The sequence below is a fragment of the Embiotoca jacksoni genome, unplaced genomic scaffold (genome assembly GCF_022577435.1).
Source record: "Embiotoca jacksoni isolate LCO1_2020_lvr unplaced genomic scaffold, fEmbJac1.0.p SCAF_1, whole genome shotgun sequence".
In the NCBI taxonomy this organism is placed as follows: Eukaryota; Metazoa; Chordata; class Actinopteri; family Embiotocidae; genus Embiotoca; species Embiotoca jacksoni.
In genome coordinates, this window is record NW_027185229.1 from 22,839,663 (window position 1) to 22,864,909 (window position 25,247).

The window sequence follows — 25,247 nt, forward strand, 5'->3', positions numbered from 1 at the left end:
ACTGCACCCAAAAAAATTAAAAATATTAGATTAAAATTTTGTCTGGAGTAATTAGGTTCTATTGTTGTATAATTAGACACATCAGCACTGATTAATGATACTAGATTTATTTCCCATTCTAATCTGATGTGAGTTAGACATTTAATATATTTTAAAATAGCAAACAAGAAAAAAAAATACATTTATTTTATTCATGAAATCCTAAACGTGTCAAAAATTCTGTCAACTTGAGCCGACGATCGTCTCGCGCTCATCGACACTCGACTGTTTAGCGCCCTTAAGTGCTTTCTCCTAAACTGACCTCTCAAACTCTTTCAGGTTTTAGTTCCTCTCATTCAAACAACAACAAAAAAACCTCTTCAGCTTTTCCAACTCCCACAAAATCCCTGTTCATACTCGGTTTACTCTGTCAGCGATAACACTTTATCTGACTTCAGTTCATACACTCGAAGTGGCACTTTCTTTAAGGAGTTCCACTTCATTAATCACACACTTTTATCTCCTTACAGGGTTTAAACTTGCATCTTATCTGTGGCTTCAACTGCAACGACCTTCTCTCAGTATTTCAACTATTTCAGAAAAACAAATATGCACACACTTGTGCACTTCATTCATCAAATCTTTTCTCTACACCGCCTTAATGTCCCGGAAATTCAGACAACTTGAACTGATGATCGTCACATGACACACTCACTTCTCTAAACGATCAAGAAGTTCCCGAGTCATGCACGAGCTGCGTGATATTCTCAGGTCCTAAGACAGCACACACACCAGCACACACCCTTATCAAAACACATTTGAAATATAATTTATTGCACATTTAAAGATCAACATAAAGTGGCACGATACCTATTTCAATCCTGTTACATTAGAACAACAACAACAACAAAAAAAAGACAGAAGAAGTCCTTACAAAATGCTCACACCTTCTGTTTCTGATCATTGTTTTTGACTTTAGAACAAAAATGGCCATAAAGTTGCAGGAATACCAAACTGCATAGATTTATAAAAAAAAACAACAACTGAACATTAAAAAGAAAAAAAAGACTGAGACACTTCATTTATATGGCACAGAAAATCCAATCAGACCTGGCGTTACTCATACTTGTCATGAGCCCACTGACTTCCACTTTGTCCCAGTGACTTACAGGCGGTTCAGCGTGTTAAAACAAAACAGGGTAATTCCCATTCTAAAAGAAAAAAAATCACTCATCATAATGACAAGATGTTCTCGGAAAAGATACGTCAGGCCCAACTCTGAATTGTCTTCAGCATGATACAGAGGGTTTCAAACAGAATACGATTTCTTATTAGGTCAAAATTAAAAACAATTAAAAAAAAGAAAAATTCCTTAAGCCCCATTTACAGTAGCATCTTATTGTTAATCAAACATTTTGGGAGCAGGCGTGTGTCACCGTAAAAACCTCAACATGGAGGTGCAATGAAAGAAAAACTACACAAAACCAAATTACATGATAGTCACAGTCATTTCTTTAAGATACTATTTACATCTTTGACCTCATTTTCCATGCCATACTATCACATCACGTCCCAAACACCTTTTTCCATTGTGGTTTCAGAATTGTCCATGATGTTGATTAAATTAGACATGATCATTAATCGTCACTGGGTAATAATTTCATGACGTTTGTGGGCATGGACTACCGTCTCTCTTATTGCTGCTTGGCTCATGTTTTGATAGCGTGTATCATCATATCTGTTGGCAACAATCGATAGTTTGTGTCTGCCGTCGTCATGGCGACGACGTCATAAACCAAACCACTAAAATGTGTGACACCCAACGCAAATACCCGGTACAAAAACCAACCCTAATAGAGCTACAGTATGTACAGTATGACAGTGAAAACTGGCAGCCGTGGGTAAGATATATAAAAATAATAATTATAGTTGGATGGCACCGATGTTCAGAAGTCTGTGATCCCCGCGCCTCACTTGAACCTCGAGTAAACATACACATGTTGATGTACAGTACAGCATAAATACAAACCTAGCCAATGGTCAAGAGAAGAACGGCACAAAAGCATGCTAACTGGCTTCAAAATCAACTCTTACAGTAAAGTCATGAACACAGTTTTATTGGGGTCACCTGATCAGAGTCTTACAGATTCATTAGGGCTGCCTGGTTGCATATTTTCTTAGTTCAACAGCTGTGATGTGAATACAAACCTTCCGTTTACTTCAGGAAAACCGAAGCAGGATTATCCGTTCGGACTACTCACTTACTGGGGAGTTTTTAATTTAAGTTTTAAGTCGAGAGTTGTTTGTAGAAACTAAAAGCCCCTTAATAATAAAACAGTATATACATGGACAGCAGTAAAGAAATGTGATTTGTTTGGCACAGAACACGAGATGCTTTTACACTCAGGGTTTTCCCATCTTCAGATGGATATTTACCAGTAATGTGATTGGTTTGGCAGCCGTATCGGCCTCTTAGTAGCGCACGTAAATGTTCGATGAACATTTACCCCACTTACTCATTAAAACTGCCCTTTACCACCAACGCAACAGTGCTGAGTATTTTCAATGCAACTTTCCAGTTAAATCAAGATCAATCAAAACGAGAAGAACTCAGACAGAACCTGCATCAAAATAATTTGAATCGAGCTCGGATCCAGCAGGCTTGTTCAGTGTGTGTCAGAAAAAGCAGCTAGAAAAGGAGGAGGATGGTATAACAAGAGAGAAAGGCCTCAAATTTAAATGACCTAATTGTCAGCATTACAGAACCTGCCTGTTGAGTATATTAAACCCTGGCACTACCATGATTTTAACAACCATGCCTCTCGGGGTGGGGAGGGGGTGGGGTGTGGGGGGGGACTTTTTGTCTGCCACTGAACAAATCCTTAAATCACAGGAAACCTACTGTCCAAGTAAAGATAAAGATGCAAAGTAGAGTTCCAGAGCAGAGTTATTTGGAGACACTTTGAAGAAGCAGCACTTGAGAAAACTGGAGAGAGATACTGAAAGTCAGACAGAAATAGGAAGAAAGGCAGGGAGATACAGGACGTTAAGAGAGACAGACTTTCCTTCGGCACCTGAGCCACAGCGGCAGTGCTCTTCTGTGGGCGGGAAAGGTACCAGAGGAGGGTGAAGACGCACGACAGAAGAGGGAAAGAGGGAGGTTTCACTAAACAGCTCATGCCCGACTGAAATATCCTCCCTTGACCTTCTCTCTTCGGCGGGAGCCTTGTTCTTTTCCCTCTCGCTCCGTCTGTAGATCCTGATTTGGTTCCTCCCACGTCAGTCGCACCACTCAAGAACCGTTTCCCGCAAGTTTAGCCACTCGATTCAGTCGGAGTCCGTGCGGCGCGAGTTCTCCTTTCGACAGCTCTGAACCTCGTTGCCCGTAACCAGCGAGTGCGTGCAGAGAGGAGGTTCTCCCGGTTCTTGTGTAGAGGTTCCTTTATGGCACAAGAGGGGACTTCTGCAGGTTTCCATTTCGGTTTTGCTTCCGCAGAAGAATCTCAAGTTCCTCACAGGTCGAGTTTCACAGGTTCAGATCCTCCCACAGGCACTCCTCTGAGGTCGGTTAGTGCAGTTCGGTGCTGAGGCCCCCCCCCACCCCCACCCCACCCCTCCTAACCCCACCCTCCCCACTCCCGCAGGTTCGGTTCAGTGTGTGGTTCCTATAGGTTCTCCCCAGGCTGATACTGGGGTTCTGTGGAGGTGAAGTAGTCCTCTAGGAAGCCCTGCAGGTACTCAAACGTAGGCCTCTCCTCTGGATCCTTCCTCCAGCAGGACAGCATGAGCTCGTGCAAAGAGCTGGGGCAGTCCGCCGGGCAAGGCATCCTGTAGCCGCGCTCCACCTGGTCGAGCACCTCCCGGTTCACCATACCTGCCGAGACAAACAGGAAGTTAGACGCGAAAAAAAATCTGGTGGATTCAATTTAAGATCAACAGTCAATGATTAACCTCATAATTGATCGTTCGGTCTGCAAATAGTGAAAAATGGCCGTCACAATATGCACGGTACAACGTCCTCAAATAGCTTGTTGGACACATTATGTGAATTTTCCTTGAAGCTGTTACCTGGATAGGGAACTCTGCCTTTAGTTGCCAGCTCTGTGAGCAGCACACCGAAGGACCAGACGTCTGACTTGATGGTGAAACGTCCGTATAGAGCTGCCTCCGGTGCTGTCCATTTGATTGGGAACTTGGCTCCTAATTTTTTTTTTTTTTTTTTTTAAATCAGGGAATTTAAAAAAAAAAAACATGTTAAAATAAACTTGTTCCTCACATTTTATAGCATCTTTCCTATTATGTGGTTCTTTTTTTGTTGTTGTTGCTGTAACCAAACCAATACTTCTCTGTGCTCATTTATTGTGTCTGAAGTGCGGACTCACCCTGTCTTGCAGTGTACTCGTTGTCTTCAATGAGTCTCGCCAGACCGAAGTCAGCCACCTTACACACCAGGTTGTCTCCCACCAGGATGTTGGCAGCACGCAGATCTCTGTGGACGTAGTTCATCCTCTCCACGTAGGCCATGCCCGCTGCGATCTGGAAGCAGAGAAGAGCAGGGTTTCACAGTTCTCGGTAAATATAATAACTGTGAGTGTGGTGGTCATATGTCGCAGAGCCAAATAAACCATAATGACTGAATCTTTTGTAGTTTTACCTGAGCGGACATGTCAACCAGCTGAGGCAGACGGAGCATCTTCCCTGCTTCCCCTTTAAGGAAGTCCAGTAAGCTGCCTGCAAATGCAAGATTACGGTATTTATAAAAACTTTAGCGGCAGATAATGTGTCAAATGAAAGATAATCACCAAACACATAATTAGCTGTCAATTAACTCCTTAAATAAGTATTCACTGTTACTCAAAATCTCTAGATCGCAGAGCCAATACAACACTTAGGATTGCAATTACAAGCCTTTTAATTATTCTACAACTCTCTTTATTAATTAAACAAAAGAAGGTAAAGTTTTCAAATATTGTTGAGTTTCCACACGAAAGCGTCTTTGAAAGATGATTTTAAAGATTTAATTCAGAACGGTCTGATCAAGAGCACTGCAGGTAAACAAGAATATGAACCTGTCCAAGCATCGAGGTTTCATTATCGGTCTGTTTTGCTGTATTACCTTGGCTCATATACTCTGTCACAATGTAGATGGGCTCCTCCGACACGACAGCGTACAGCTGGACCAGCTTCTCGTGCCTCAGCTTCTTCATGACCTGTGCTTCCTGTAGAAAGGCCTCTGGAGACATGGTGCCAGGCTTCAGGGTCTTGATGGCTACTCGTGTTGTACCGTTCCACGTACCTGTCAGAAACCGGATGGGAAGAGGATGACTTCGTTGTACTGCTTCTTCAATAAAGCACTGCATCCCCTCCTCTGAGTGGGATACATCCCTCTTTTGTAGATTTGGTGAGGAATAAAAGAGTTATAATAGCTTTTACCAGGTTTTTAGTTATAGCGCACTTTTACAAAAAAAAAACAGAGTAAATGATTCTCGTGTCATATATGAAGTATAAACCAATCTGTGTGCCATGTTGTGAGGGACTCTTACCCATCCAGACTTCTCCAAAGCAGCCCTGTCCCAGTTTAAGGTCGAGGCGCAGGGACTCTCTGGGAATCTCCCAGGCGTCCCTGGCCAGTCCCTGGGTCTGAGGTTTGGCCACAGGACACACGTCTGTTAGAGCGTGGCACAGCCCATCAGAGTGCTCTGAGACAGGGAACACAAGAGAAAGTGAGAGGGCAGTTTCAGGGCAGCAGTGTCGTAAAAGTCTAACCATCAGCGCTGTTAACATTTCTTAAGCGCTGACAGCAGATGTGTGTGAGGACTCACTGCGGTAGTGGAAGACTAGCTGTTGGAGGCTGGTGAACTGGGTGCGGGAAGTTATGTAGAAACCTCCGCTATCCAGCTTCCTGATCTTGTAATGTTTAACATTCAGGCCTTTGGTGTTATCATAATCCAGCACTGACAGGCAATATGCCCCTGTGAACAAGACAAAACAACAGACGGAGACAAGTTAGAACAATAAAACCAGGCAGCTCAGCGCCTGTGTGGCAGCTGCTCTGTGGAGTTTCCGAGCAGCTGTTCTTTCGCCCTGCCGGTCCGTTCGAAGGCCAGAGATATCCATCTTAGCCTTTACGTCCTTGTCCATGGCCCACTGCTATGTACGGTTGGATTTTAAAAAGTGTCATTGACTTGTTCTATGCAGCTATTCAGAAACCTACACTTCAGAAGCAATAAAAAAAGAAACGCTGAAATTAAAAATCACATAAAAATACAGCAATAGATCAATAGAAATGTGCCAGAAATCAAACTTGTAAAAATGTGGTTAAAGACTGAACTGACTTCGAAAACCTAAGCTGTAAAGAAAGGCCGTCCCACAGCGACAGAAAATGAAAAAAATAAATAAATAAATAAAAATCAATCATCTCTGATCTGGAGTTCTGCTGACTGATGCTCACTCTCCTTCCCCGGTCAAAAAGAAAATCTATCGCAGGAAAGAAACAAAGTTTATCAACCAGATGTAACTAATATCAACATTGTCATTGCATTGCTCCTCCAGCAGATTGACCCCTGACCTATCTTAACATCCATGTTCAAGACCAATCCTGCTTAAATACAATTTCCTGTGGTTATCCAATGTTCGCGCTCAACAGCCTTCATACTTTACATGGACACAATAACTGCAACATTTGAACCATTTCACATTATTTTTCTGCTCGTGTATGAAGGACGAGGGGCACAAACACCTCTAACAAAAGCTCATGTTGGATTTTCACCTCCCGTGTTTAAGGATTTGAAGTGGGACGCAACTTGTGAGTCACATTAAAAGATCAGCGCAGTCTAACGTGACTTGTTCTTCAAACAACATGTGAGTGGTGTGTTTCTGCTCATCTCACCGTCAACCTCTCGTTGGACATCGAACACATAACGCAGGCAGAGGCCACCGCAACTCCTGCCAGAGCTCCTCCTCTCCCTCTCCTCTCCTCTCCTCTCCTCTCCTCTCCTCTCCTCTCCTCTCCTCTCCTCTCCTCTCCTCTCCCTTTCCTACAGGTCTCCCCCTTTACAGTTCCTCATGGCTCTCCTCCCCTCCTCTCAGTGTGCGTGTGTGTGTGTGCGTGTGTGCGTGTATGTGTGTATGTGTGTATGTGTGTATGTTGGGAGAATGGAGATTTATAGCCAGGGGGGGAAATCCAGCACCCTCCTAGGTTGACCTAGTTCTGGCAGAGTGATTCACCCCTATCCATTCACAAGCCCAACCCACCCCACTCTTTGCCTTTTTCCCCTCACTTCCTCCAAAACAACCCCCTGAAGAGTCCACCTACGTCACAGGGACCTGATCTGACTGCAGACTTTCAGAAAAAGATGCAGAACTGTGCCACGAACCCAGAGAACAAAGATACTGCGCCAAAGGCCTGTGTGAAAGTTAGCAAATCATTTAATTACAAGGCTCTGCCTCTTTCAAACAGAGTCCCCAAAGATCTACTTATTTCAAAGTAAAACACATCTGCTGCACGGCGTGAGCTCCAGGGAGACGGAAAGAGTGTCATCACTTCCTTTTTTCACACATCTTTAATGCGTGCAAAATAAAGAGCTCAGTTTTTTTATTACGCATGTTTTGTAGGAAGAATGTTCTTAGAGGATCGGTGTGTCTCCAAACAACATGCTTCACTGCCAGAACGCACAACTGAAAGGTTGTTGCTCAGTAACAATCAGTGATCCTTTTACAACTTGGTTACAGCTGCAAATTATCAGCAGATTTTGTTTTTCCACAAACAAATGCTTAGCACATGAAATCTTTAAAAAAGTGAAAAAAAAACAAAAACAGTATTTACAATGTCTCTGGGTCCAAGACGATGTCTCTAGTGTGCTTGTTTTGTCTGACTAACGATCAAAACCTAAACATATTTAATATCCTGCCTCATATGACAAATACAAACAGCAAATTATCACATTTCCGAAGCTGGAACACAGAAATGTTTGCATTTTACTTGAAAAAAGTAAATAATTAAATAATTAAAATAGTCCCTGCCACTCAAAATTCGATGTTCAGGTTGCTCTCATGAGATCTCACAATACATCCCGAAAACCTCCATTAGTGGTTTTAAGTTTTTCACACAAATGACCTTATCATGAGAAATAAGCAAACTTATTGGCCTCAAAGCTTTTGCCAACTAGTACGTTCTAAAATGAGAGCTACACTTAAAATAATATTTTTTTTGGTGACGTTAAACCAACCTACAGCACATATATATGTATATATCTCAAATTAACCACTGCGTAGATTAAATAGGTCACTACTTCCCTAGAACCACAAAGCGATGAAAAAAAGCATCCCTGGTGATGAAGTGAAATAATGGCCCTATGTGCGAGTCAAACAGTGTTGCTAAGTTGTTTTTTTCCCCACATTAAATACTCAAAGAGGCTAACTTGGTGCATCATTATGAGGAGGCACAGAGAACGGCAGAAGTGCTAAATGGCCTTGATAATGGGTTTTGTTAATGACTGTAGCCTCCTGAGTGATGCAAACGTCTGCTCTCACCTTTAGTGGTCTCGCTCTCCCTCACCAGGAAGGTTCCTCGTCTGTTCTGGAGGTTCAACAGGAGCCTCTCCGAGTCACGCCGAGTGATCTTCCCAAAATACCACCTGCCAAAGTGGGCCGCAGAGAATAAGATCAGAGAGAGGCGACTGCCGAGCTGCAGGAGCAGGCAGGCAGAGCTACATTTGAACAGGAAGTACGTAGGAAAATGGTGTGCATGTGCTCTTTACGTGCAATCTGTAAACATGGCCTCGTCATGCATGCGTCATTATCGTGCATACAGAATACAACTACATTCAGGCTCTGCACTGAGAACTGCTTATACATGCATGTAGGGAAAACAAACTATTGTAAACTGCAGGAGTGAAACAAGGAGAGAATAATGTACTCTTCTGCTTGGATGGAGTCGGATGGAGCCACATAGTTGCTGGGGATATAACCACTCTCTCCTGTCGTCAGGGAGCGAGCGAGCCACCAGTCCCCTTCTCTGTGAAAGAGAGAGAGAGAGAGAGAGAGAGAGAGTGAGTCAACAAGAAACTCAAAACTGAACGGCATCCAGAACACTTCATGGTTTTTAAAGATTTCCTGCTTTATTGCCAATTTAAAAAAAATCTGGATGTGATGGATGAAGAACACTTATAGGATAAGAATGATTGATGATGATGATGATGAATGTTGACCTTAATCTTACAGCAATCTTTTTTAAGCAAACAGGAATACATTGTGCATGTGTTTGGGACTATTGTTTGGTGCGGATGAATACATTTTCTTCGCTACGGCAAGTGATTCCCAAACTGAGACTCCACCTGGTAATACGTACAGTAAGTGCCTTGCTCAAAGGCCTAACAATTGCACTCCAGCTCACCCAAGTTCAAAACAGTCTATATTTATTTATTACAATGATGTACAAATTTGTTCTTAATTATCTAAATACTGTCTAAATAAAATTTGCCTTTGTTTAGCTACTTAGGGTGATGTCACTTCTGAATTAGCACAGCGCAAACGTTAGCGTGACATAGTCAGATTCTGCCCTCTCGTCGTTGATTTTAGCGGGAGGAATGAGTGAAAAGGTAAAAAAAAAAAAAAAAGTCAAGACGGAAGTGACAACGCTGGACCTGACAGGTCAGACGAACTCAATCTTTTCATTTTGAAACGGTAGTTTAATGTTGATGTTACTTAGCCTTTGTGAGGCTACTGCGTGGTTTAATTAACGAGTTTTATTTATTGAAAACTGTTGGTATCTGATGTACTTGGGAAATCTGGTTTGGCACATACATTTGGTAACATCCGAGTTAGAGAGTAATTCATGCTGGTTTTGGTCTTTTCATGGGATTTGTTTCCAGTGAGACAAACATAGACTAATTCTAAAATACTACAGTGTCTGTATCTACATGACATTTCAAACTGTACGCAAATATTTCCCATACAAGCTGAAATTTCCACATCATGTGACTGAAACCCATCATGTCCGTATAACAAAGGAAAAGAAAAACCAAAAGAGGTTTCCACATATACAGAACTCATCCCACACCCAAGTTCCCAGAGTATTGTGAAGAAAAATACATTGTTAAAAGAGGAAATAGACACAGGCAACCTTTTATTCAACAGGTAGGTCGTCCTTTCATATACTAGCCTTTTATTTTTGGTTCTGCATCCTAAAACATACAATACATTATCGACTGAGGAAGTTATATCTTTAACATCTATTAATTAATAAGTTACACTATGGGATTGATCAGACAAATCAGTGCAGCAGCACAGGGACTGTGAACAAAAGGTTGCATGAGTTTTTTTTGTTGTTTTTAATCGCATTAAATATTACTGACCTGAAGCTGTACTTTTTCCTAGGAGAAACCATGAAGCATGAGAAAGGAAGAGAGAGGGAGAGATAACAGACACAGCAGACACATCAAAAACACGGCAGAGAGACACAGCAAGGCGAGCAGCACAGACAGACAGCAGAGGAGCTGGATATGCTGTGGGACGACACAGCGGGGCTGTTTTAAGTTCAGTTTCCCATCTTGGTGTGGCGCGTAATATTTTCACTAATTGTACAAGGGAGGAAATATCTCTCATTCACTTTCCGTAAAAGACCCAATCCTCAGTTTAAGACAAATACAGTCGAACTACTCCAACCTCCCGTGCACTGAGGAGTGTTTTTGTAACGGAGTACATGTGTGAACGAATTCTGTTATTCAGCCCCACTATGACGTGCCAGACTGTAGATAAAGAACAGCAGACCAGACTTATGGCAGGAAGTTATGAAAAGAGCTCATAGGGGAAAAAAAAAAAAAAAAAAACTAAACAAAAACACCATTGTTCTGATTTTAAACACCTGCATAGGAATTATGCTCCAGATGCTTGAACTTGGAAACGTCAGCTTTTAAACACACATTTAGCTTCTCATGCAATAACTTGTAATAACCTGTGTTCTGTTCCTTCATAATAAATGACACACGCAGACTTTAACATTTGCTGATGTCCAACAGGACAACACATTTTCCCGGCGTCATCAGTGTGAAGGAGAGCAATGTGAGTGTACATCTCAGGATGAAAGGATCTCAAAGATTATGATGATGACAGATGCCCGAGAGGAGCAGAATGTGTTGGCAAAGTGCCGCCCCGCTCCGTTTTCGTAAACAGATGACGAGGATCGCTCGTAGGTTGACAGCTCCGGCTCTCTGGGTTCTTCTGCGTTCGTGCAAATCGGCGCTCACGTGTGCGTCAACAAATCTGTTTGTTCAGATATTTGCGAAGTTGTGGCGCCAGACAGAGAAAGAAGAGACTGATGTCGGCTGATTCTTACGTGTTGTTGACAATCTGCAGCCGGTCGCCTTTCCTGAAGGTCAGATCAGACGCTGTCCGTGACTCATAGTCATACAGTGCCACAAATGTAGTGACGCCTCCTGCAAGAAACCACAAACATGCAGAAAGAAACAGAAATAAGCATTTAGGAAATGATGTAATGAAAGACATTAAGAAGATGGCACTTCCTTTTAATTCCTTCCTATTCACATTCACTGTTGAAATCCAACTTCCATACTACAGGCTCAGCCCTTGGATTTGCTCTGTCAACAGCTCTACATCTAAAGTTATTTTGCCCCTGCTCTAAATCTGTGTGAAACAATTCGCCAAAGCTTAATGAAAAATATTGATTTTCAGCCGGCCAGTGACCGATCATCCTTGAAGGACAAAGGCATCATATTAATGGTTTTCTATTTTCTGTGCAGCTTTCGCTCTCTTCGTTTTAATGAACTTACGATCTAAACCAGGGAATTCTCCAGCCAATCATCGATTGGCTCATTAGATGCGCGGCAGGAGGACGCGACCAGCAGAGCCGTCCCCGATACACCAGCAGGCCTCTGCTCTCTGAATGGAGCAACATTAACTCAACCATCTGGCCGGTCTAGACAGCTTAAATATCAAGAAGAATCTGGACAGTGTGGCACGTTGGGTTTCAAAGTTACACAGATGTTTTTAAGTGTGGCTGTTTGATGGTGGTAAAAAGAAACAGCTTTCAAATATTTTTCTGCGTGAATGTGACTCACCATGAATCAGTGTTTAGATTTTGGTTTTTCTCAGGACTTTTGTTACCACATGCTGAAATGAAGTCGGCAGGCTGACTCGGACACAAGTCAAAGTTCTCATCCTTTCTCATGAAATCTTTCTCGGCATCATTCACACTTTATTTACAATAAATAATGAAAATACAGCCAACAGTTAACTCAGCTTAGTACAAAGACTGGAATCAGGAGAAAACACCTAAATCTGCCTACCACCATCTCGAAGACGTCTAATTATACAGCGGGTTAGATGCAGAGACATTTTCTTGGCTGGATGGACTTCTCCAACTCTCAGTTCTTATATATCAGTCCTTAAGACATTTCTGTTTCTGTTTTTATTAAAGTCAAATCTGGGACTATTTGTTAAATCTCTTGCACTACACTAATTTTAGTTCTTTTAATTCATATTCTCCTGATGAATCAGTCTTATTCTACTTTAGATTACTTTTCATTGACCTACTTGTGTCTTTTTATATTGACTTCTGTTTCTTTAATATCTTGTCTTTGTGCCTTTTAAGTTTTGTTTGAAGCGGTTCGGGCCTTGTTGTATCACGGTGCCATAGCTAACTATTCTCACAATGTGTTTCCTACCTGACAGAGGTCCTCTCTGAGGTGACGTCACAGTTCCTGTGTGGTCCACCCCTCCGAAGAGAGCCAGCTCGGGAGTATTTGTTGGGGCGAGCTGGTGCTGCCCTTGATGGCCCCTCCTGCCTGTTCCGACTGCGGGGCTCCTGTTGGGGGTTTGGGTCTGCTGGGCGGGGCCCAGGTGGTGGAAGTGCCCGCTGTCTGAGCCTGTGCCGATGGTACCGTCCAGGCTCATGGAGCGCTGGCCGGGCTCCTTGGGCTTGCTCTTGCCCGCCCCCATGTGCAGACCTGGGATGAGAGCCAATAACGAGTAAGAGTGCAGCATTTAAAAAAAGTCCACACAGGTTGTTACTGTTTCTATTCATCGTTAGATGCCAAATATACATTTAAAAGGATTTTATTCAAAATACCACACTATCCATTAAAACAAAACAAAAAAAGCCTATTTAGTTTATTTCTAGGTGCATGTTGTACTTTTTAATTTCATCAAATAACTCATCATATTAAACCCATAAGTCAGACACCATTAATCTGGATGTCAGTGTACTTGTTAACTCTTATTAAATATTTAAATGCAGTTTGACCCACACACATTTTGTTGATGCCAACATGTCAAACACTGGAAAAAAAAAATATTTCACTGGACAGTTATAAATGAGAATTTTGATAAGGTATTAAACAGAATGTCAAACAATGTTTTAAAGCTGTTGATTAAACAACACCAATTCATTCAGGAGCTGACCCCGTTTCACTTTTTATTCCTTCACCCATCAATAAAAATTGTCCTCTACGCAGTGTGTGCTGTGAGCGTCTCATTTATTTTGGCTCTCCTAATCTGCCACAGAGTATCCTTGGACCTGCTCCAGGGTCAGTTAAAACTCTCGAGAACAGGACACATAAAAACACACATACCTTCAGGGTCATTCCTATCTGATTTAATCTACTCTAAATCAATACGCGTCTACAAGGAAAACAGACGTTTAAAACAAAGGAGCGACGAGTGTTTGTGAGTTGACAAGGGCACAAACAAGCTGAATTTTCAACAGGTGATTACACTGCTGCCTCTCCTTGCCACGCTGATGTCGAATACATCTATTATGCCTGATAAACGCAACAAGTCAAGAGTGTGCTGTAATCACGAGTGCAGACAGATAAACATGCTCAGACAGTCAAGTGCACCCACAGAAAGTTGGAGTGCCTTGTTCACACACACCAAGTTCAGTCCAGTGCTGCCCTCCAGGCACTGTGGAGTGACTCACTGTGAGACCAGCTATTTCAGGCCAGCTGAAACAGAGACACACACGAAACAGCCTTGTTCCTTTGTGAATAGAGGCACTCAGTTCCAGACAAGAGTCTATACATATGCATAGGTGTGTGTGTGTGTGCGCGTGTGTGTGTGTGTGTGTGTGTGTGGTGTGTGTGTGGTGTGTGTGTGTGCATGCATCAGCAGCCGCTCCTTGGTCTCTCAGAAACGAGGCTCAGTCGTACACCAACACCCGAGCACAGTTGTTTCACATCCTTTTTCCAACACATGCATGTACCCCGGTGAGTGTTCCCAATACACTTGTGTGAGTCTGACAGACAGGACAGAGAGGTTATTAACAGACAAGGAACTGGCAGCGGCTGTAAAAAGAACGTGTAGGTGGTTGTTGTATACGGCACGGACAGCTGAGGCTTAGTGGGTGTTTTTAGTGCGATGCGAGCATAGCATAATTACATAGGTATGGGAATTCTCAAAGACATGGAAGGATCCCACTGTGGAGATGTGTGGGTGTGTAAGCGGCCGAGTGTGAATGTGCACGCACGTGCAGTCGTGCAAGCTTTGATTCAACTCCTGCCAGGATGTAATCTGGCGCACTGGGGGATGGAGGGGGGGGGGGTAATGTATCCCATGGTGCAACACTGAGTCACATAGAGATGGGCTCATAGGCCTGCAGACAAAGATGGACAGCACTGTGTGAACTGTAAAGAGTAAACTGCTCGATTTGTCCAACAAGTCCAGACATCAGGAATGGACTTTGTGGCTAGTTGCATCTACCAGCTCGCTGATGGTCAAAACCCCCTTAACCCTCGTGTTGTCCTCGGGTCAAAATGACCCGCAGCTGTGTTCAACCGAGTTCTATTTTATTTTCATATTTTTTGGGATCATTGGTGACAAGGAGGCTGTGAGGGTTTCTTTAAAGAATGATGACCAATGATCCCAAAAAATATAAAAATATAGAAATAAAATAGAACTTGGTTGAACACAGCTGCGGGTCATTTTGACCCGAGGACAACACGAGGGTTAAGATGAGAAGAGACTGGCAACCACAGTACCACTGATCGCAGTCTGAGCAGATATAATAGAGAGGCACTTATGCAACAGATATATTTAGCAGTCCCGACAGTCAGTGTCTGCAGGTATCAAAATCTGTGCATAAACTACTGTAAAATGTCTATGAATGGGACTTACATTAGTCTGTAGATATACGTGTTAAAATACTGTGATACTAGTGCTGATGTGAGGCAGAGCGACACCTGATTAGCTAATGGTGTACTAGATATCCAAATTACTGTTAGTGCTATACATTATGTTTAAATACGATTAAAAAACTAAAGTTGAATATAGTGTGCACTGCAAGTTACATGATTTGGATCTTTCAGTGCTTTTGCTGCAGTCTTATTTAAGCCTTTGGTGACGTCCTGACTTAACTGAGTCTACAGACAAACACGCATGATTATAGCAACACTTAAGAGTTTACTGGGATTAATTCATTCACGTTACACACTCTTAAACCTTTCACATGCCACATTTCCATGTCACCACTTCAACCTTATTAATATATTAGATCACAGTGTGTTTGGACATGGCACAGAAATATTTGCCTTATTTGCAATCCACAGAGTCAGCACTTGGCAGAGCAGTTTAACCCTGAAACTCTAGTTCTGGCTTTTATCTGGTCTTGAATTGATTTGAAAAAATGACTATTCATTAGCATTAATCTCACACTAATGAGGAGACGTAATGATCCCTACAACCAGGTCCTCAGAGAGTCACAGAGCACACAGTGTTCAGCACTCTCTCTCCAGGACACTGCACACACCAGGGTACTCTTGAAAGCCTCAGAGCCTGCGTACATTAACACTCTCGAGCAGAGCCTCACGTCTTTTCCTCATAAGGTCCCCTAATGTCAATACGTGCAAACATGTGACTCCATCCAGCATTGTGATATAAAATGGAGGAGAATACGGAGGAGTGATGATGATGATTCAGCAACACGGACAAAAGTATATCGGACAAATGAAAAGAACAGGTGAAAAATAAGATATGGAAGATCAGAGAGAATAGAAGAAATAAAAGATGAGGAAGGAGAGATGGGGAGCGGTTCCAGTCCCTGTGAGTTTTTTTCCGTACAGCGGGAGTACGAAGGAATGTGGGAGAACCAGACTGCAGCACACGGCTTCGACTGCCAGAGACTGCAACAAGAACAGGCACCTGAGCAGCGGGAGGGCGGGGTGGGAGGAAGGAAGTGAGGAGGGAGATGAAGGAGGAAGATGGGGTGTGTGTGTGTGTGTGTGTGTGTGTGTGTGTGTGTGTGTGTGTGTGTGTGTGTGTGTGGTTACAAAGAAGATCTGGTTTCCTGGTTTCCTCAGAAATTGAGTCTCCATCCAATAAAAACTTATGTTGCTGTTCACCTTGCTTTACATTGTCCTGATATTCTGTAAAATAAATCACTTTCCCTCATTTCTACAAAACAATTAACACATTTTACTTGGGTCATATGCATCCTAAAGTACATTCCGCATGCAAGTACTGCAAAGATGATGTTTTTCCTAATTTAAAATGGTATGATCTGCTTTTCTGGTGTTTACAGGTCCGATAAAGCTATTTAATGTGTGGTTTAAAAATGTCACATGGCGACCCAATGCAAAGCCATGCCGGGCTCTGTGAATAAACCTGTTCCTTTTTGAGTTGTCAGAGGAGGGGATTTAAGGATTAGATATGAATCAAAGCAAATACAGGCTTCCTTCAAAGGCTGCTCTCTGAGTGTTATTTCCCTGCGAACCACAATGGAGTTCAAGAGCACTTCATACTGACAGCACATTTATCACTAACACCGATCTTCCTCACTGTCTCAGTGCCGACAGAATAATAAAACCTATAAAGTATCTCTGCACATGAACTGAATACTGGATGTGAGCGAGAGAGACGTACAGTGTGGGGGAAGAGGGAGAAGGGAAAGGACGGTGCCTGAAAGAAATGCAGGTAAATAAAGCAGGCAAGTCAGAACATCTTTCAGCGACTGCGAGTGCATCGCATCAGGCCAATATTTTCATCATGCGTGTCCTTTGTACATGTGCTTCAATCTGACTTTCCACAGCTAAAAAAACCACAAAAAACACCACATGCCAATATGTGAAACACATTTTGGTTCCTTTAAAATGTTGCTCCTGTTCATACCGACTGTGAAGAGTCTTTATTTGATTCCAGTGTAAGTGACAGGAGGTCAAAATATACAGTGATTGTTAAGCAAATTTCTACTGAAATCCCTGATCCACACCCAGTGTTGGTTCCATGACATTTCCTCTAATGCCACAGCAGGTCAAAGCTTTTCTTTAGCCAGTAAAAGATTTCAACATCTCTTTCAATGATTTTGCATTAAAAAAAAAAATGTTGAACCAACAATTGTCGTCCACAATCGATGATTCCTAACCGACTTATGTCAGTAACGTCCCGGATTTTCCTCCGCAGAGCCACCAGGAAGTTGACAATTGCGGCTTTGGCTGCAGTTTCTGGAGAACCACGGATACCGCCTCAACACAATGCAACGTCATGCAGCAAGGTGCAAGCATGCATTCCTGTTGGATTACCTTGTAACATGAACACCACACTGCTTCCCTTTACCTTTGTAAAAATCCATCTGGTAAGCCTTTAAACTTGTTAATCTGTTACTCCGACCGGACTTCCCGCATTGCGTTTCATTGTCTCACTGCCTGGTATCTTAAAACGACACGTGCCCACCAATGCAGACCCCTGCGCTGTTTTTTTTTTTTTATGCAGTTGTTTTCCATCTAAATCCCTGATGAATACAGCCTCCGCACTTGTAGCCCCACTTGTTCTAACCATCCGTCCACCACAGCTCAACAAGGAACCATTGTTTGGGGAAACAATGAAGGAATTTGATACATAAATGACATTATAAAAATGAGTCTGGAAGACACCCACTTCATCAGACTAAGGCTGCTGAGGCCTAATAATAGCTTCAGGTGAACTTGGTGAATCGCTGCACTGAATAAGGACTGCAGAGACTTTTACATCACGTCGGGGAGGAAATCTCTTCACAGCTTTACTCCGGGCCTGGCAATAATCTGCAAAATTATTTTCACACCATCATCTCGTGGATAAAATAAATTGCTGCTAAAGTTCCGCTTTTTTTTTTTTTTTTTTTTTTGTGGCAAATTGACTCATGAATCTTTTTCTGCACTGCGTTCAAGTGGAAGTGCAACTTGTATTAGAGGACAATGTTTTAGTGTTTTAGTGCAACAAAAAGTTCCCCTCTCGTTTCCGCAGGTTGAAACAATACAAGTGTGACTACTTCTTACATTCGGCCTGCCTGATCAACATTTGTAATCCCCCGAGCTGACTGGCTGTATATTTCTGGTCAGGCACATGAGCACATGTGGCCCCGACAAACCTCACTGAGTCACAACAGACGGTAACAGTTGCCACTGTGCTGCAGAGAGTGACGGAGCTCCAGCCAAGGTTTCAGCTGAATGGGAAAATTACAGTTTGCCCTTGGGAGGCCGGGGAGTGGGGGGTGGGGGGGTGAATGATGGCATGAAACAGTTCATATACATGTATAATACACAGATCATCTATATATAGCCAGGGTCAGAGAGAGATTGAGAGACAGAAAACAGGCAGCTGATTTAAAAAAAAAAAAAAAAAAAAAATTTTTAAAAAAGGACAAAGAAAAGCCAATGCTGTCCCTTAACCATCAAGTCTTGTCCTATTTCAGTCCTGTGAAAGTGAGAATCAAATCTTCTGCCCTGTCTTTTCCTCGCATTTAAAAATTTTTTTTTTTTATGACGAACACCACAGACTTTGGAAAGTGTCAACCCGTGTGTCTGGCTGTCCCATCTCATCTCTCCTCTTCCTCAGTGGCAAGCACACAGAGGAAAAGGCGAGAAGAAGAAGAAGTGGTGGAGGAGGAGGAGGAGGAGGAGGAGGAGGAGAAGAGGGGCACTATGGCTCTCAGCTGATAAAAACCCACTTCCGTCCATCTTTAAGTGGCGGGCCCTGGCAGCCAGTGATCCATGGGCCGGGAGGAACGGCTGCTACAACGTGATTAATTTTACAGGACATGAAGGCTGTTTCATGTCAGAGCTGCCATGCCTTCAGCAAGTGATCAGCTCTACTAATTTATTGTTGTTGTTGTTGTTGTGATTCAAAATAAAAATAAACGTATTGTTTGTAGGATTTGTTTGTCCTGCAGAAATGTATATATGTTATCGTTTCCTGTAATGTGTTCCGGCAGAAGCAGGAACACAATAACCTATTTGCCAATTAGATGCAACAATTAGGTGATTAATCAACAGACAAAATAATCAAGTCAACAATTTAGATAAACAAGAAAAATTGAAAAGACAAGCTCCAGTTTTCTTTTCCATCCTGGCTCCTTGAAATGAGAGTCTTATTTGGTTTTCTTTGTCTGTTATGGCAGTAAATTTGGGTTTTGGTCTAATAACCGGCCTTCGGGAACTTGTTTTAAGTGACCAAACGGCTAATTGAGAAAATACATGGTAGATTAATCAATAACGATCTTTGGTTGCAGCCCTGAAGCCACATCAATCTTTCACAGCCCCTCTGAACGGGAACACTATGTATTCTGACCCATTTTCTGTACCATCTTTCTGCTTGTAAAACATTTGCAAGTCATTTCAAGTATTGATTTGGCAATCCAACTACGCATGTTACTCCTCGTGGTGTCCTAAACCCCATGTTTGTCACACCTGACTAGAATAATGCATCTCCAAAGGTCGTCCAGTGGTAAAATCCGATATTAAGCGTTCCCTGTGATTTAAGTAGATCTCATTCACGGTAAACCTGAATCCATTGCCTTATGGAAATTAGCTGGAATTTATCCAAAGCCCCCCAAAACCTACTGTAAATAGATTAGCCGCATAATTAAAATTCTATTTCCACGGGATTAAACACCAGTTGTTGTCAAGCAAAGCTGCTTTCAAAGAAACACGGGGTGGGGTAGGAGCTGCCTATAAAGCAGTAGCAGCTGTCAAAATAATAATGTCTTTGCTACGGAGGGGAATGAAAAAAACAACAACAACAACAACAACAACAAAAACACCCAGAGACAGTGTTTGCCAAACTGATCCACATTAGGCCCGTGAACAGGGATTTGTGAATGGGAACAGGGATAAAACGGGACAATGCTCCTGTGGCTGTCGTATAGGCTCCCATACACGCGCGTATGAGGCCTGATGAATCAAAACAGGTGCTGTTACAGCTCCATTTTGAATTTCGATGGATTGTTGGCTTTATTTTCTGAGCGCAGTCGAGTCGCTGCGTCCTCCTCGAGCATTTGTGGTCGTGACAAAGTCGGAAATGTGGCATTCGCACATACGCTTTGGATTTTTGTGGGGTGTCGTAAATCGTCAACAGCGTAGCTCTGGCACGGGCTGAGTGGCACTGGCCAAATGTGACTGAATGGCCTGTGCAACAATGAAGTACTAGTCCGTGTAGAGGGGCATCATAACGCTGCGTGTAATACATTCATATGGAGGAAAATACGCAACACCTTGGTTGCAAACCGAAATGTTTACGATTCCCTCGCAGTTAAAAAAAAAAATTTAAAAAAAAAAAAGAAAAAAAAAAAGCAATAAGCTGTAATTCACTCACCTTTGACGCGTCTTGAGATTCAGCCCAAAAATCAAAGACGCGCAGTGAGGAACCGTGTTAGATCCGTACGGCTGTCCTCATTAGAGAAATAATGGAAGCGGACGGCCAATTGCTGTGGAAACCTCGGGCCGGCCACGAATCCCATTTAGCGAATTTCGGCAGAATGGCAAGGCGAGGAGGAGGTCATGACGGGGGGGGGGGGGACTGCCTTCGGGAGCAGAGGGCACAGCTGCCGGACGGCTGCTGCTGCTGCTGCGGTGGGCCGGACAAACGCTAGACCTTCCGCCCGTTCAGCTGGGAAGAGTCGACGGCGCGGTAAACGCATGCGACGAAGCAGGAGCGGTGTGGTGTGGAAAAGACATGCCTCGTACGGGGGAAGGCATGGGGTTGTGCATCACTGACGAAACGCGAGAGCGCGCAAATGTGATGAGGCTGGATTTTTTTTTTTTTTTTTTTTTTTTTACGCTTGCTACGGAGTCTGGAGGATTCACGTCGTGTTGCGTAACTCCACGCCGCGATATCGTTGAATTGACTGAGGCGTTGGTAAGCGCAACACCCCCCCCTCCCCTCCCACCGTTTCGCGTTTTCTTTAAACATTTACCCGTCACGACGGAGAAACTTTCTTATAATTAAAGTAGTGCAACACGACACGTACGTTTAAATATCTCCCTTTATTATTATCGAGACTCCTAATCAGCCTCATCCCCAGCTCGCCGAATTGGTTGCTAAGCGACAAAACATGTCGCCCACATTACGATTGATTACGAACAGTCACTTTGAAGTAGCGCATTAATATTGAAACGTTGTTTTTGCGGCCTCACACAACGGGACTTTTACATTTATCAGCCAATCATAACGTAGAACCGGAACTACTTGCGGGAAACTTGAACTAATTTTTTTTAATTATTATTATTATTATTATTATTATTATTATTATTAACTAAGCTGAACTGTATACTGTTTACACACAATGTAAGGAAAATTTGTTTAGTAAAGTCTTAAACATAAAATACTAAAGAGTTTCCTTTGGAGCAATGTGAACAGCTAATTTGGTCCCTCATTATGTTTTCATTATGGACTCAATGCCCCAATGGTGAATAGAAGATTCAAGAATATCTATCGAATAAACCTTACCTGCAGTAAAACGTGCTTCCAGTGCCCCAATACTGAAGCTTTATGAGGAATTTATAATGAACAAACGTAATGGGGTTGGGACATGATGTCATTCTGACTCATTTAAACCAAACTGAACTTTGGCAATGACTACAAAGAGCTAAGGTGGATGACTACATGATGCATTTCTTTATCTGCAGTATCCAAATACAAATCAAACATATTCAATTATAAAAGAAAATGAATAATCCATAATCAGCAAATGTCACGATAGTCTGCTTTTTGTAATATTGAGTTGAATAGAATGAACACACATTTGAATGTAATTCTGAAGTGTCTCAAATTCAAGTGTTCATAATTTTTTATTGTTAAAAAAATGACATTAGTGTTTCATACACCTGTAGTGATAACTGAAATGTTCCCATATTGGTAAGATCGAGCACCATTCAAACCCATTCTCAAAGTCAGGTAACACACACACACACACACACAGTTTTTTTATCGCTTCTTTTTGCTCTCTTTCTTTGGTTTCTGTCGGATCTGAGGCGCCGACCCTTTAGGTTTCTTCATCTGTTCAGCAGCCTTGCCGTCAGTGGACTCGGTCTCCTCCTGCAGAACAAACATAGGAAACATTCAACTCCCTGATATTTAACAGAGAAGCTAAGCGTTATTGACATATGGTGTGAAAATACATGGCTGCTCACTACAAACAGGACAGTGTGGTCTGACTCTGAAGATTTATTTGGATAATGCTTTTGACACCAAGACACATTATTTGTGTGTCACTTTAAGTAAAACTTGTCATGACACAGTTTGTTTTATTCAAAAGTTTGCATGGGGGAAGGTAATTTGGGATGACAATTAATATATATTTTGATAGTGCAGTTTTCTAAATGGTTTACTCTCTGTGTGAAATTATCTCAATCAAGTGGACAGTTGAATTAAATTCCCAGATGCATACACATACAGAAGAAACTGAAGCACTTTCTTTCTGTCAGCACTGTTTCCCAGAGTGCAATCTTCCCTATTGTTCTGGCGAGGAAGAACGACAGCAGGCTGCTGTAAAAGATGAAATGGCGACGTACTGTGGAGAATAATCAGCACATAAGATAACAACGCCTGGAAATAGAATAATTAGACAGTGGGTTTAATTGCTCTTGTCTATAAATAACCTCCCCTGACAGTTGTTAGTATGGAGATTGTGAGAGTAGCCCGTGGTGGCTCCTTCTTCACAGTCTCTCAAAAGTAAAATACTCAGAACTACACTTGCTAAGTGACGCCTGGTTTCTCTGTATGTCTGCAATTCTTTTACATAATTGTGTTTTAGTTGAACCTCTGGCTCTCTAATAGTATTATTTTGATATCAGATGTAGCTACAATGCAGTGTGTTGTGTTGTATCTCCATGGAATCATAGCACAACAAGCAATTCAACTCTTCTGTAACATAGTGTACGCTTTTCTGTGGACAAATGACCAGGGGCTGTTGTCAAATTTCATTATGTGAAGTCAGATAACATTAAAAACCACTGGTAGGTAAAGCATTAAGTATAATACAACAGCCCAGAAATAAATACTCCCTTTATTCGGATTATAATGTTCTGCTGTTGTTTAAACTTTTGGAGATCTGATTTGTGGTGCTGTTTGACTGTACAGAGCTTTACTGAGAGGTGTTCCTAATATTTAGTCAACCAAATTCAATTTAGTGAGGGGAACATTTTTTTTTTTTTTTAACACTTCTCAGTATAAAACAAATTGCACTCTCCAAAATGACCATTAAAATATATCAACATGCCTCTCAATCAGATTGAATAATAACTGTACACTGTGATCCTGAAGAATGGAGGATTTATTGTTGGGCTGTTGTATTGTACTTAATGCTTCTAGTCTTCAAATATTTCATAACAATCACTATGTGATTTTAGAATGTTTTTGTCATTTGTTGTCAAAAATATTTCGCCTCCAACCAAAAAAAAATGTTTTTAATTTTTTTTTATTGATACACTAAGTCAAAACTGAGACTGAATGAGGTTTTTAAATCAGTGTGGGAACCTTCCTTTAATACACCCAAACTTTTAATTTAACAGAACAAATTCAACTATTCATTTACGATAATATAGTGAAAATGAATAACCAGCTTAGTCTATTAAAAAGTTTAAATTAATAATATGTCTCCTGAGAGTATGTAAAGTGAGAAAAAAGGTCATGTAGATGTGATGTCCTGCAATACCATATCAATCACCCTAATTTCTTCCCAATAAATTGAGCTCCACTAATTCCCCTTTATCAAACAAAAATGAAAACAACAACTGATAAATAAACGTAGGTAAGTGACACCGTGGTTTTCTGCATGGCGGAGGAGTGTGTCCCATGTTCTGTTATCACGCCAGAGAAGCATCAGGTGGAGGACACCGTGTACGGGGGATGTTTGACGTGAACCAGTTGCAATCTGTGAGATTTAACCCCAAAACTGAACCCCTCTCTTCTTGCCGCGGTGTTTACCTACCTGTTCGTGACCTTTGGAGGTGGGAAAGATGACAGCCAGGATGCAGATAAGCTGGAATATGGCGCCCAGAAACAACCCGTAGCGCAGGATGCTTTCCAGCAAGGTGGGCTCGGGGACCTCCGGGGGGGACAGGTCCAGCTCTGCAGACATGATGCTTGCTCTGTCTGGTCTGTGTCTTTCAGAGACCCGACCTGTGTGCAAATCGATAGGATGATAAGTGGTGTACGAGTCAGTCGTTGCGTTACTTTCGGGAGGTCCAGACACGAAAGGGAGAGGAGTTCAACGGTGGAAACATCCCCCCCCCCTCTCTCCTTGCAGCTGCAGTATTGTGCTCCGACGTAATTATCTGTCATTGTTGACAGACCCAGCTAAGAGACATTAACAACGCAACTACAGCTGGTTTACAACGTAGCAAAGCACGGGGAGCTATACAACAATCTGCGTTTCAACATGTGGAGCAAAAGCTTACCAGTTGCGAAAGTACTTGGCTTCTCTTTATAAGTAAAAACTGGGGGGGGGACACTATCAAAGAGGGGTGGGGGGGCGAAAAAAAAAATGCTCATTAAGTTTACAAAGGGAGAGAGAACGAATCGTTTATCGGAAGTGACGTCGTAAGCCCGAGTTCTACTTCCGCTCTTGTGGATGATTGGTTTGAAAATGTCGCCCCCTACCGTTCAAGGTGAAAGATGAACACAATAGAAAACGCTATTTCGCTATTTTCAGAGCAAAAAGTTTACAACACTGCAAAACGGCTTTTTACACCACTGTATTTCTCTTACATCTGGCTTATTTTAAAGATGAGGAATATAGTGACTTACCATCAATATTTAGACCTGTGGTGACCACGTACTAGTGATGCAAAGTAGGCGAAGTGAATACACAAATAACCTTACAAATTACTCAAGTAGCTACAATACTAGGAACTTGTACCCTACTTTATTTAAGAGAGCATTTTTCTATTTTCTATCACCTACTTCTACTACTACATTTATTAAACAGCTGCAATTAGGCTAAGAATTACTTTTCAGGTAGAGATTTAACATATAGGTCTGTTTAATATGAGGCGTTATTGTATATT

The 25,247-nt window shown here is 42.2% G+C and overlaps 2 protein-coding genes across 3 annotated transcripts; both read right to left on the minus strand.

Annotated features, from left to right (window-relative positions):
- Positions 1-792: 792 nt before the first annotated feature.
- On the minus strand, positions 793-21,022 carry LOC138197295 (proto-oncogene tyrosine-protein kinase Src-like). Of its 2 annotated transcripts, XM_069148012.1 has the most exons (13): positions 20,554-21,022; positions 12,663-12,944; positions 11,315-11,414; positions 10,335-10,352; positions 8,897-8,995; positions 8,512-8,615; positions 5,802-5,951; positions 5,523-5,678; positions 5,096-5,275; positions 4,634-4,710; positions 4,362-4,515; positions 4,048-4,179; positions 793-3,853 (listed from the first exon to the last, which is right to left on the minus strand). In XM_069148012.1, exons 2-13 carry the CDS (start codon positions 12,934-12,936, stop codon positions 3,645-3,647), a joined length of 1,653 nt encoding a protein of 550 aa, XP_069004113.1. In that variant the 5' UTR covers positions 12,937-12,944; positions 20,554-21,022; the 3' UTR covers positions 793-3,644. The 2 variants fall into 2 exon arrangements, with proteins under 2 accessions (XP_069004113.1, XP_069004123.1); XM_069148022.1 differs by lacking the exon at positions 10,335-10,352.
- Positions 21,023-22,009: 987 nt separating this feature from the next.
- Positions 22,010-24,774, minus strand: manbal (mannosidase beta like). Its single transcript, XM_069152177.1, has 3 exons — positions 24,639-24,774; positions 24,170-24,360; positions 22,010-22,275 (listed from the first exon to the last, which is right to left on the minus strand). Exons 1-3 carry the CDS (start codon positions 24,730-24,732, stop codon positions 22,165-22,167), a joined length of 396 nt encoding a protein of 131 aa, XP_069008278.1. The 5' UTR covers positions 24,733-24,774; the 3' UTR covers positions 22,010-22,164.
- Positions 24,775-25,247: the final 473 nt, after the last annotated feature.